Raw genomic sequence first — 13,944 nt, 5'->3', positions numbered from 1 at the left:
CTAGTTGGTTGTTTCTGGAAAATATACAATTTATCTCTTTCTCTTGTGCACTATGTTTGTATATTGTATATCCAAGGAGAATACTTGCTAATGGTTAGGGATTCACACCAGCCTTCTTCAACTCTGATGCACATTTCCAAATGCACATCTATAAAGTGCCTCCTTTATTGGAGATCTGGTCATTCTACAACAACTTTATTTCTATCCTAACTATAATTCTAGTATACATATAAGGAAAGGCAAGCCACTACATTTTCGGAAAGCTTTGTGTGTACTTGGTTGCCTGTTGAAAGTAATTTCTCCATGAAATATTCATGTGGTATCTAGAATACAATTTGCACCCATGAAATCAGTATCAGATTCTTTCTGCTATTGGGTTATTATGATAGGATAGGAATTATCAGTTATCAAAAATTATCCAAGTTTAGTTGGAGATAGTGATGAATCGAAGGAGTCAGAGTGTTAGGTATTAGTTCACAGCAGGAGGCTAATTATGAGACTTCCAGAAAGAAAAATAAATTGGAGTACCTAAGGGAACAACCATTAGTTGTTGCTAGTGAAAGAACGAAGGTGAACAGGAGCAAGCCCTGTTGGATTAAGATATCACAATAGACTTCTTCCAGTCTCCATCTGGAGTGATTTATAAAGACCAGAATATTCTGTGGATGTTACATAGCATAGCAGACAATACCCTTCAGGGTAGAAGTTGGCTATAGGACTCAATGGTCTAGTTTGCTGCGTTTAACAGAATAGAATTTGTTTTAATAATGGACATTAACCCATTTCCCTTTCTAGTAAATGTAGAGCCCTCCTTTCTCCTGAGCTGCAAGTTGACAATAACTTTTTTTGTAATGGGTTCTGTGGGAATTTCCAATTATATAACTGCCAATATTTTGATTGGAGTATTAATTAAATGAACAAAATTTAATCAATTAGAATTAGAATTCTTTTATTAGCCAAGTGTGATTGGACACAGAAGGAATTTGTCTTAGTGCAAATCCTCTCAGTACACATAAAAGAAAAGATACATTCGTCAAGAGTCAAGAATCATAAGGTACAACACTTAATAATAGTCATAGGATACAATAAGCAATCAAATCATACTAGGAAACAATCAATATAAATCGTAAGAATACAAGCGACAAAGTTACAGTCATACAGTCAAAAGTAGGAGGGGATGGGTGATAAGGAGTGATGAGAAGATTAATAGTAATAGTAGTGCACACTTTGTAAATAGTTGGACAGTGTTGAGGGAATTATATGTTTAGCAGAGTGGTGACTGTCCTTGTGTCTAGTTGTTCTGGTGTGCAGTGCTCTATAGCATCGTTTTGAGGGAAGCAGTTGAAACAGTTTATGTCTGGGATGTGAGGGGTCTGTGAATATTTTCATAGCCCTCTTTTTGACTAGTGCAGTATACAGGTCCTTGATTGAAGGCAGGTTGGTATAATTGTTTTTTCTGCAGTCCTAATTATCCCTCTGGAGTCTGTGTCTGTCCTGTTGGGTTGCAGAACCAAACCAGACAGTTATAGAGGTTCAAATGATAGACTCAATAATTCCTCTGTAGAACTGTATCAACAGCTCCTTGGGCAGTTTCAGCTTTCTGAGTTGGTGCAGAAAGAACATTCTTTGTTGTGCTTTTTTGATGACGTTTTTGATGTTAGGTGTCCATTTTAGGTCATGTGATATAATAGAACCTAGAAATGGACTACTAAAAGATCAGCAGCCTTCTCTTTACTTCTTGGGTTTTCTACACAAAATGCCATTTGAGCACCAAGTATGGTTTTTCTGCCTTTGGGGATTCTAAAGATTGGCCTTTGCCTCACCGTTACTTTATTCCCAGTACTGTCATCTGAATTGTGAGAAATACGTGGTTGGGATTGTTACCTTTCAAAACCCGAAGACAAATTTGCTTCTCGGCTTTAAATTCCAGTTACATGTTTCTGAAGTTGTGTATGAAGATGTAAAATGTTTTAATTCTGCATGTGAGATCAGCACCACATCAACATTATTGGAATCCTGGGAGCAAATTTAGCACTTAGCTGAATTTCAGCAACATTTCTAAAGTGCCTTCTAGGGGTCAGTTTTTTGCTTGAAGGAATTTGTAGGCAAGAATGGAGGTGGAGTTCAGTTTCCAGTAGGAAAATGCCTTCTTTATTAAACCAAGAGAAATGCCTGTCAGGATTTGCATGGACAAAGCACGTGTGGGGCCAGCTAAGAAAGCATCCAAGGGGTAAGTACAGTTATGAATCTAAAACAGGGGGGGCAAATCCTCCCTCCAGCCCTATTTATAGTCTGGCAGCCTGCAGGAAGTTGCTGAATTATTGGGGCAGAAGCTATATTACATTCAAAACCTCCACAAAAGGCTCTGACAGACAGAGCAAAGGTAAGTGAGATGAAAGAATGAACCATAATCCTTAATGATGGATGTCATTTGTTTTCAAGAAGGCTTATTTTCCAAATCTCTGGCCAATAGTTAGGTTTGTTTCCTATTGAGAAGGATGCATCAGATCACAACTGATACTGTATATCAGATCACAACTGGTATATCGGATCACAACTTCCCATACCTTTTTTCTCAGATAGATCTACGCTATTCTAATTCTGTATTATATAGTGAGGCATTGTGGGAGGGGGTGGGAGGATAGGCACTCCCAAATTATTTTGATGCTTTATCTAGGAAAAGTTTAGGTCCCTTGCAGTTCAATGGGGTTTGCAAACCCTGACAAGGAGAGGGTTTTGATTGTAACAGTTAGAGCCTATCTCACTGCCATCATTACCCCACAATTAAATGTGGACTAACAATATTGTGTCTAAAAGATTTGCAACTAATTATACAGTTATACCCAAATTAGGATCGTACATGCTTCTACATTCTCCTAGAGGAATGCATCAAGCGGGAATGCTGATTTCACAAATTCCTACCCGAATAGCTGTGGTTTTTGCAATGGAGCCAGGTTGGGGCCTCAGTTCAACCTCCAGCAATTGCAGGCCCTGATAGGTTGTTTCCCTGCTTTTTGTCCTTCCCATCTTGACAGGGAGGTCAAGTCTGACAGGATGGATGTTTAAGTGACCTTCAGTACTTGTCTTTTTCCTTCAGGGGTATAGAGTTGTAATTGCAGGAATGTTCTAATCTCGGATGGCAAACCTCAGACAAAGAATGTTTCCAAGCAAATACAACTCAGGCAAACAAAGTCACTAATCTAAAGGAGGATTAGAGAGAGGAAGTAAACATATGTTAGACTTTAACTAGAGATAATTAATGTATGGATTACTGTGCTAAACAGTAATGAAAGTTAAGCAGTAACCAAAGTTAACCAGGGATCGAGGATAACTAAAAATGTGTATAAATGCAAGACTAGACTCCAATAAAGATCATCATGATTCAGTTGTTCATGATCAAACTTAACTGCCTTGTCATTACAACACAGGGGTAGCCTCCACTCTTCACCTTTCCAGATGTTTATATGCATGAATGCTTTCACAACCCCTTACAACATTCTCTCGTTTAATCCAAACCCTTGCTTCCTTGCAAATATGAAAAAAGAGACAGGGAAGGAGGAACTTTACAGTGTGCGATGAATAGAATAGAGAATAGAATAGAAAAGAAAATAGAATAGAATAGAAAATAGAATAATAAAAAATAGAACAGAACAGAACAACAGAGCTGAAAGGGATCTGGGATATATTCTAGTCAACCTGCTGCTCAGACAGGAAACCCTATACCATTTCAGACCCTATACCATTTCAGATAAAGTTTTGAAAGAAGTAAGCATGTAAGCTAGACTAGGCAAAAGCCAAAGACATGCTGAGTGGGAAATGTAAGATTAAATGGGCTTGCAGAAGAGGCAGGAATGACATTGAGCAGGACTAGAATTTCAGTAAGGGAGCCACCAGTCATAGCTCTTAAACAGTTGCCTTTTTAAAGCCCCATGGACAGAACCACCAAACAGATTCATTCAGGTAAGAACATGTTAGGTAAGCAGCAAGATTTAGGCTAGCACAGTTTTCTGGCATCTCTGGGGTGGGAGGGGTGCATGGCAAAACAGCTATTCAGGCATCAGTATGATATGGCTGCAAAAAAAAAAAAGACGAATGCAATTTTTAGATTGCCTCAGACCATACAAAAGCATAGTTGCTAAATCACAAGAAATGCTGACTCTATTTTGTTCTGCTCTGCTGAGACCCTGCATTGAGCCTCCTGTCTCGGTTGGAGCTTTAAGAAAGATACAGAGAAATTGGAAGAAGAGGGCAAACAAGGGTAATAAGAATAATTAGGAAACTCGAAGTTGTATCAAGAAAGATTGAAGGCACTGGGGATATCTGGGCATCGATAACCTTGAAAATATGGTGGGGAAGTATGGTAGCACTATTCAAATACCAGAAATGATGTCATACACTAGAAATTAATAACCATCAATCGGGATTGTTATCTTTCATTCCAGAGTGTGGGATGTGGAATAACAGATTTAAGTTAGAGAGGATTTTTGCTGAATGTTAGAAAAATGTCATAAAAGGAAGAGCAGTTTAGCAGGGAACAAATTATTCAAAATGGAGGTGTCTGCCCTTCATTGGGTGCATTCAGATGCATGCTAGATAACCTGGCGGGGGGGGGGGGAGGATTAAATTTGGAATTTCGCACTGAGGTGAGACCTGGATTTGATAAGTTTATGAGGTGGTGCCTCAAGTAATCAATTCAGAAGCTTACTCAAAGCTAAGTTGAAAAAAATGTATCATTCAAATAATGGTCTTTGTAAAATGTAAATCTCTCTTTCTTTCTCTCTCTCTCCCTCCCTCCCTCCCTCCCCCCTGTGTGTGTGTGTGTGTGTTGAGAATGAATGCATTATTCAAAAAGGCATGGGAAATTGTTTTAAAAACAATCGAGTAACACATTTGTGGAAACTGAGATAGAGATCTCCTGTGCATTCTTTTGTAGAGTAGGAGTCAAGGATGCCAATGCTTCTTTTTGCAAAAGCAACAATTGTGTGTCTGGTCTTGACTTTAAAATTGTTCAGCCTTGGGTAAACCAGATTTTTTTATTTTTACTTTTTTAATGGAAGGACAGAACCAATAAGGCATGTAAACTTGAATTTCCGGCTTGAGGGCAGAGAATGTGGATTTATAACATTTCAGAGCTAGCTGCTTGGGTTTGACACATACTTTTCATTGCTCTAGAAGCTTGCTGAAAGTAGGCCTGTCATCCACAGTTGGATGGAGACTTATAAGTATCACAATTCATAATGACACTATGCTAAAACATCATTTAGGTAATAAAAACAATAGTTGCATATAATGGGATAAAGTTTTTAAAATAACTAGTTATCATCAGTGATCGAGCAGATAATTCTGATTTGCCAAAACAAAATTGGGTATGCTTATGATTTTCTAATAACAAAAATGTTTCATACTAGTGCTGGGAAATTGCAATATACTTCAAAACAAAATCTTCCCAGTGGGTTGACATTTGCAGCAAAACAGTATGGGCTGTTCGTTTATTAAACTACAAATACATGGTCTGAAAAGATCTGGTTCTTTTTTTCTTTTGTGGATTTGAATCTAGCAGAGAGATATCTTTTATTTACCACATATATTGCTGTTATACATTTGTGTCATGTTACAAGGATGTATATCTGTAAAATAAACCCCAGACTTGTGTTTTGACTTCTGAGCATAGGTTGGAGTAGGAAAAAAAAAAACCACAAAAGAATTACTTCCTTGGGCTTCTCATATTAGGAAACAGTCTTGCATGCACTTTTAAATTATTGAAAGGTAGAAAGGTCTACCAATCAAAAGGCATTGCACACAAATTCTGTCTTTCTGCCATAAATAACTTTCTAGATTAAAAAGGGCAAATAAAACAATGGAAAAATACTGAGACCCAAATGGAGTATGTCATCAGACCCCTGAAAATTCTTTAAAAAGAGAACAGAGTGATTGGACAATAATTACTCTACCAGCAAGCATCAAAGATAAGGGCGCTGCTCTCATTTCTTAGCATATTATGCTTGCTGTTTTTTGAATGTTAGAGTCCAGGTTAATTGCAACTATAAATTGCTGTAAATCTGAATAATAACATGAATTATGTTTACAGTCAGTTATGATGAAATGTTAATGGATGTTTATTTCCTTTGTAGGACTCCAGCAAGCCTTATCCCTCAGACCAGCAGTCCCGCAGCCCCCAAAGCTTGAGTGATACGGGCTACTCATCTGATGGGATCTCAAGTTCCCAGAGTGAAATCACAGGCTTAGTGCAGCAAGAAGGAGAACAGCTAAACGAAACAGGAATTGTAGAACCAAGTCCTCCCAGTCCTTCTGAACTTACTAAGCTAGAAACCAGCATGCGCCCTTTACTGGAGTCAAAGAGCTTGACCCACCCATCAGCTGACCGTGGGAAGACATACCATGAATTAAGGGAGGAGCAGAGGCAAAGGCAGAGGCCACGGTCACTTTCTATCACTCCAGAAGCCTTTGATTCTGATGAGGAGCTAGAAGACATCATGGAAGAAGATGAAGACTCTCTGGAATGGGATAGTCAAAGGGAGAAGAAGGACAGCGCAGAATCTTCAGATGATTTTGGCAGCAAGCTACGCCATGACTATGTGACAGATAGTAGTGAAGCAGGATTCTCCCCATTGCCAACTAAACAGAAAGGCAAAGAGCCTGTAATGACAGATGAAGAATTCATGAGGAGGCAAATCTTGGAGATGAGTGCAGAAGAAGACAATCTTGAGGAGGGAGAAGAATATGATCATGCAAAATACAGTTCCAAAAATGGACGCAAGCTTGATTCTGAGAAAAGCAGAGAGCCTACTGCATCCAAGAGACGCCTGCCTCACAGCTCGAGCAGCATATATGAGGAGGAGCAAAAAGAACTGGAAAGTGCCGAGACTGATGACATGGCTGCATCTCAGAGAGGTCTGCGTCGTTTCAAGACCATTGAGTTAAATAGCACTAACAACTATGGCAGAGACATGGAGTTGAGCCAGGAGGCAGACATCAACCTGGACAGAGAACCTGAACTGGAGATGGAGAGCCTCACAGGCTCCCCAGAAGATAGATCAAGAGGTGACTATTCCTCCACTTTGCCACCAACCACACCCAGTTACACCTCGGGAACATCCCCAACCTCAGTCTCTTCTCTGGAGGAAGACAGTGACAGCAGCCCGAGCCGCAGGCAGAGATTAGAAGAGGTGAAACAGCAGAGGAAAGCCCGGCATCGCTCTCATGGCCCTCTACTGCCAACCATTGAAGATTCCTCAGAAGAAGAAGAGTTGCGAGAGGAAGAGGAGCTCTTGAGAGAACAAGAGAAAATGCGGGAGGTGGAGCAGCAGCGGATTCGAAGCACAGCACGCAAAACAAAAAGAGATAAAGAAGAGCTGAGGGCACAGAGGAGGAGAGAGAGATCTAAAACGCCACCCAGTAATTTGTCACCTATTGAAGATGCTTCACCCACTGAGGAACTGCGCCAGGCTGCAGAGATGGAGGAGCTGCACAGGTCTTCCTGTTCAGAATATTCGCCCTCTATTGACTCAGAGGCTGAAGGATTTGATGTCATTGCCTCCAAACTGTACAAATCTGGCAGTGAGTACAACCTGCCAACCTTCATGTCCCTTTACTCTCCAACAGAAAAAATGGCTAGCTCTAGTTACCCATCCAGCAAGCCTCTCAAAAGTGCAGAAGAAGCCTATGAAGAGATGATGAGGAAGGCAGAAATGTTCCAAAAACAACAACCTTTCCAACAAAGTATTTCGTACAACAACACTTTTCAAGAAGTAAGTTATCGTGGTTCAGAAGACCAAAACAATTTTGAATATCAGTACATAGATGACTATGGTTATGATAGTCGGGGTATAGATTCCTCACAAGCTGACTATCAGAATGAGCTTTCCAAATCTGGGGCACTATATGAAGAAATTCTTCAAACATCACAGAATATTTCCAGGATGCATCAATCTTCTTCTCTGGATTTGACACTTGAGCAAGAAATGAAGAAACAAGGGAGAGAAGACCCCTATCCAGAGAAGCAGTTTTTGAATGCCGAGAGTGCATACGAAAGTGGCCCGCTCACTCCGGGAACAAGTCCGACCCAACTCTCTGCTCCCGTCTCCTTTTCACAGACTGAAAGCAGTGCAGGCAGAATAATCCCCGATGTTAGAGTCACTCAGCACTTTGAAAAAGAGAGTAATGAGCAAACAAAGTTTCATAGTTCCTCAGTTACAGCTAGCTCAGTTCCAAAGAGTGTAGCTATGCCTTACTCATATAGTAAAGGAACTAGCCCAGTCACTACTGTTGTTTCTACTCCAGCTAGCGCAACCCGAATTTACAGCTCTCCAACTTCAAGTGGCTCTGATGCATCACCTGTGTCCACCATTAGCCAAAGCCAGACAAAAGTAACTGCAAATTATGGTTCTCAAACAGAAAACATTCCCAGGGTTGGTGCGTCATCAGTAAGAGATAAGCATCAAAGTGTGACTGATGGCAAGACAAACATACCCATGACAACCCCCAAAATGTATTCTTTTTTCAAAAGTTCCAGCCCACCCCTTTCCCCTTCTTCTCCTACTCAAAGTCCTACTTATTCTGTTCCAAGAACTGGGATGCCATCTAGTTCCGGGGTAGGAGCTAAATCAACAGCTGAGTTTTCTACTCAAACACACAGCACAATTATTTCGTACGACATCGCAACTACTGGGGCATCGACAACTTCTCCGATGATAGCTCAAGGAACACAAACTCCTCACCGAGCCAGCTCCCCACGCCTGGCTAGGCAACAGTCATCCCAAGAAGCCCCCTTTATGGTCATCACCTTAGCGTCTGATGCAGCTATTCAAACCAAGCCAATTGGTGTAAGTTCTTCCATTTCACCACCTTCATCTCCAACTCAGCAAGGCCGCCAGCAAACAGTGCATAGTTACAGTCAAACAGCAATCAGTGCAGTGCAATTCCAGTCACAGCAGGTCCAGACCACTCAGACCAAGGCACAGTCAATGCCTGAAAAAGCCTCTCCTTATACTCCAGTGCAGAAAGTGCAGAGCACTGCTACTGACCCTATGCCTGGTGTGTACAGCTGGGGCACACTACCTGCAGAGAATATTTCCTTGTGTAGGATATCATCAGTCCCTGGGACATCTAGAGTAGAACCTGGACCTAGAGCATCTGGCAGTAATATTGTAGATTTGAGGACAGCAATAAAGTCTGTTCCAATCATTGTAACAGACCAGGGAATGGATCTCACATCCTTAGCTGCTGAGAGCAGAAAATATTGCCTCACCATGGACCAGTCACCGAGTCGGCAATCCACAGCCATCCAACCTTTAATCATAAACCTCAATGCCCAGGAACAACCACATGCTATTATCAGCAGTGCCACCACTGTCAGCATAACAGTTGCATCTACCATGCTTATGTCCCAATCGAAGCAACCAATTGTCTATGGGGACCCTTTCCAGAACAGAATTGACTTTGGTCAAGAGATAGGAAGTCCAGTCTGTCTGACACAAATTAAACAGGTGGAGCAAGCTGTTCAGACCGGTCCCTTCAGAGGACCCATGAGTGGAGCTGGCACATCTGCTTCTATGGGCCGTCCAGAAGCAGCAGGTCCACAGCAAACAAAATTTGCAAGATACAATTTGCCCAACCAAATGACATCCATGATAAAAAAAGATACACTAATTACTCAGACTAGCAATGCCCAAAATATTGTGAGTGCCATTCCCAGGCCGTTTCCTCAAGATCAAAGCTCAGAGATATATAGAGGAGTTCCAGTGGAACTGAAAAGTCAGGCTCCTTCAGTAGCTCTTGGAGGTAAGAAGTCTCAAGTGATGATGGTGCAGATGGATGACATAGCAGCAGGTTCTGTCACAAAACTCATGAAAGAAGAACCTCCTCCTAATGCTTTGGACCTCACGGGAATGAAGCCCGAGAGCCAAGTAGCATGCTGTGATGTAGTCTATAGATTTCCATTTGGAAGCAGCTGCACTGGGGCTTTTAATCCATCTCCTAAAGTGCCGGAAAAACATGTTGGAGAAGCATCTCCCCTTGGCAAAGCTAGTGGCCAGTATTATGGAACCAGAGAACAGGAAATGCCGGAGACATACCCTTACAGAGAACAGCCGCCACCGGTCCCTCATCCATACGAAGAGCACCGATTCCATCCTCATGGCATGTTTGGGAGATTATATTCCTCAATGTCGGATACAAATCTTTCTGAAATGGGATTGAACTATTACTCAGTTAAAGGAGAGCAGCACTTCCCTTCCCCTGCTGGAGATTCCGCTGTGGACTTGACAACTATGAAGCATTCCTACAGCCACAGTTTTACAGAGGGAGGACACCTAGGGCAGGGGCTGCAATATGGCTCTTTCACTGACCTTCGACAACCCACTGAATTATTAAGTCATTCATATCCCATGCGAAGGTACAGCTCGGCCTCCAATATCTACTCCGATTATAGATATTCAAGAGGAGACTTGGCCAATTTCCAGGAAGCTAGCCTGGCTCATTACAGTGCTACCACTGCTCGTGAAATCAGCCGGATGTGTGCAGCCCTTAACTCCATGGACCAGTATGGGGGCAGGCATGCAAACAGCCAAGATCTTCTACAATATGGACATAGTGCTCTTGGTGCTGCACCAGGAGGGACTGGAAACATTATGGCTCAACAGGGTGCCATGAAACCAAACATGATGTACAATCCAAATTTCCCAGAGTCTCGTTCTGGCTTTGGAAACTTAGCCCAATATAATCTCTCAAGGTTTGGATCTGTCAGACAGGTACTCCCTTCCACAGCTACTGTACGAGCTGCTGATGGCATGATTTATTCAACCATTAATACACCAATAGCATCAACCCTTCCCATCACCACCCAGCCAGTTTCGGTGCTACGACCCATGCTCCGAGGCCTGTTCAGGCACTATGCTCCAGGCAGTATCACAGCTGTCCCTCTGGCTAGCCTTACCAGAGTACCCCTAGTTACGCCTAGGATCCCCCTTGCATCTCAAGGTCTTTATCGCTATACTGTGCCCAGCAGGATGCCTGCAGCTCCTTCCACATCTGTAATGGAAACACCCATGTATTTAGGAAAACCACTTAGCACCTCTACAGCCAGCACTGCTGCCAGCACAGTAAGCATAGCACCTGCTACTAAGTCCCCTGCTCCAAGCACGGTCAGCTTGCAAAGACCTGAGCAGACAGGGGTTGGCCAACGTGAGGAGGTGCCTGTGTCAACCTCAGAGATTCAGGGTCCTGCCAGGGACACCGGCCAGACACAACAGGAGCTACCTCCCCGCCTGCCAACCCAAAAGCCTCAGACAGAAGCCCCACAGGCCAGCACTGCTAGCAAAGGAGCTATGGAAAGAGAAGAAAAGGAAAAGGAGGAAGAACGGCAGAGGAAGCAACATGAGCACATCCTCCAGATTGAAAGGGAAAGAGTAGAACTGGAAAAACTGAGGCAGATGAGGCTTCATGAGGAACTGGAAAGGGAACGGGTGGAGTTACAGAGACACAGAGAGAAGGAACAGCTTTTGATGCACAGGGAAATCCAGGAGTTGCAATCCATAAAGCACCAGGTCCTCCAGCAGCAGCAAGAGGAGCGACAAGCCCAGTTTGCCCTGCAGCGGGAGCAGCTCGCCCAGCAGCGCTTGCAGTTAGAACAAATCCAGCACTTGCAGCAGCAATTGCAACAGCAGCTGGAGGAGCAGAAGAGGCAGAAGAGTACCTTTCCTCCGGTATGTGACCCAACTGGCCGGATTCCTTCTCAGGTTATACCTGAGGTAACGATAGAAATGCAAAGGACCTTGGTTCAAAATGGACAATACTGGCCACCCCTAAACCAAGCCTTTATTGCTACAGCAGCTCCAGGGCAAGACGGACAAGCACAGCCCCGCTATCCAGGACTCCAGAGGCCTCTTACAAACTCAGCCTCTGAAATGTCCCTGCAGACTGAAGAACAGTGGGAAGCCGGTCGGGGGATAAAGAAACGGAACTCGATGCCTCGTCTTCGGGATGCATATGATAAGGAGCCCAGCCATGAACCGTACTTGGTGAAAAAGATCACAGACAGCAGTGTGCAGACTGATGAAGAAGATGGCGAAGAACGTTTCTACGCATCCCGGCGGCGCCGTCCTCGGCGCAGCACTGACTGCAGTGTTCAGACAGATGAGGAAGACGATGCTGAGTGGGAACAGCCAGTGCGTCGCCGACGTTCCCGCTTCTCCCGCCACTCTGATTCTAGTGCAGAGAGTAAAGCCGATTCTTCAGCAAAAGGCATGGCCAGCATAGCCATTCAAACCATCAGTGACTGTTCTGTGCAGACCGAACCCGACCAGTTGCTCCGGGTGTCCCCTTCCATCCACATCACTTCCCCTGACCCCAAGGTGGAGATTGTAAAGTACATCTCTGCCCCTGAGAAGACCCAGAGAGGGGAGAGTTTGGCTTGCCAGACAGAACCCGAAGTGCAGCCCCAGCCAGGCATTGCAATCCCTCAGCTCACGGTGCCCACCTCAATCCCTCCTTACTCCTCCAACATCCAGATGGTGAGCTCTGGGCCTCTGGATCCTCATTCAGTCCGACAGCAAGCACTAGCCAAGAAGAAGCCCGTTCCTCTTGAAATCGGCTACCAGTCCCACTTGCCCACAGACTCCTTGTCTCAGCTTATGTCCCGACAGCCCCCCAAGTCTCCTCAGGTCCTCTATTCCCCGGTGTCCCCCCTCTCCCCTCATCGGTTGTTAGAGTCATCCTTTGCATCCAGCGAAAAGCTCAACAAGGCCCACGTGACTCCACAGAAGCACTTCATGGCTGAGTCCACCCAACGCCAGCAGACCCTGCCTCGCCCCATCAAAACCATCCAAAGGTCTTTATCTGACCCCAAGCCCATCAGTCCCACCTCAGAGGAGTCTGCAAGGGACAGGTTTTCCATGTATCAGCACACCCTCCTGCCTGGCAGCCAGGTAAGATTGCTTGGTGTATGAAAATTGAGTGGGATCTGGTGATATTTTGTCTCTTCCTTTCAAAGTCCCAAAGGTCTTAGACCAGTCTGCTGGTTTTATCATTGGGTCCATATATATAAACAGCAGGCCAGGAAAGAGAGGGAATTTTTTCAGCTTCAGATGAAGAATCGCTCTTCGTGTCCATAGCAGGTTCTGCATTTACAGTGTGAGCTAAACTTCATCATCTGTTTTACAGCTCTACTTCCCTGCAGATCCATCACTGGATCTGTTCTTATTCGTACTTCTTTCCACTTGCCCTGGGCAGATTGGAGCCCTTTTTTAAGCCCTAAAGCTTTATTTTAAAAAGTATGGTGGTTTTTTTAAATTAAATGGATCATTGAAAAAAATATACTAAGCAATAAGCCTACACTACAGCCAGCTTTTTATCTGAACATGCTTAAAATTTATAGCACCAGTTTTTCAGAACACTTTCCAAGGCAGTGAACTATATAGGCGTATGTCATATTTGTCTTCATTCAATCTACTCGGCATGTCCCCAAGATGACATTAAGTGCTAAGAAACCTACAGAAATAATATAGATGTTGGAATGTCATCCTGTCTCTCTCGCATAAATTAATAATGGCATCAACTGCTTTGGAATGGTTTGTCCCCATCATACTGTGATTAAATTACTAAATATAAATATGTGTGTTATCATGATGCATTTACCATATAAAAATCATTTTTTTAAATTTCCTTTTCCCTTAAATATATTCCTGATACCGTGCAGTCTGTGCACACTCAGATTACTAAAGACAGTAAAGTTCAAAACAGAGCATGATCTATTTTCTGTGGTTTAAGAAACACGCGGTAACACGGCTTGTCTATCTGCCATCTAGCGGTGGTAAAAGGAAATACCATTTTCTGCCTTGCATAAAAATATTTCTTACTGACATATACAGGACTGTGATCTTTTCCTTCATAGTTAAAAGACATCCTGTATCCCCAAAAATACTCTCC

General features: G+C 43.2%; 1 protein-coding gene across 4 annotated transcripts in view; it reads left to right on the top strand.

Annotated features, from left to right (window-relative positions):
- Window positions 1-13,944, top strand: part of BSN (bassoon presynaptic cytomatrix protein) — a 237,927-nt gene that overhangs the window by 202,239 nt on the left and 21,744 nt on the right. For all 4 annotated transcript variants that reach the window (XM_087924083.1, XM_087924086.1, XM_087924085.1 and 1 more), the window contains exon 5: window positions 6,132-12,944. In XM_087924083.1, the coding sequence (XP_087780209.1) occupies window positions 6,132-12,944 (6,813 nt within the window). The remainder of the gene's footprint in view (window positions 1-6,131; window positions 12,945-13,944) is intronic.

This window comes from Pseudonaja textilis, chromosome 2 (genome assembly GCF_049901715.1).
Source record: "Pseudonaja textilis isolate UNSWEBS1 chromosome 2, rPseTex1.2, whole genome shotgun sequence".
Taxonomy (NCBI): Eukaryota; Metazoa; Chordata; class Lepidosauria; order Squamata; family Elapidae; genus Pseudonaja; species Pseudonaja textilis.
Note: the sequence above shows the minus strand (reverse complement) of the source record. Positions and strands in the feature narration are given on the sequence as shown.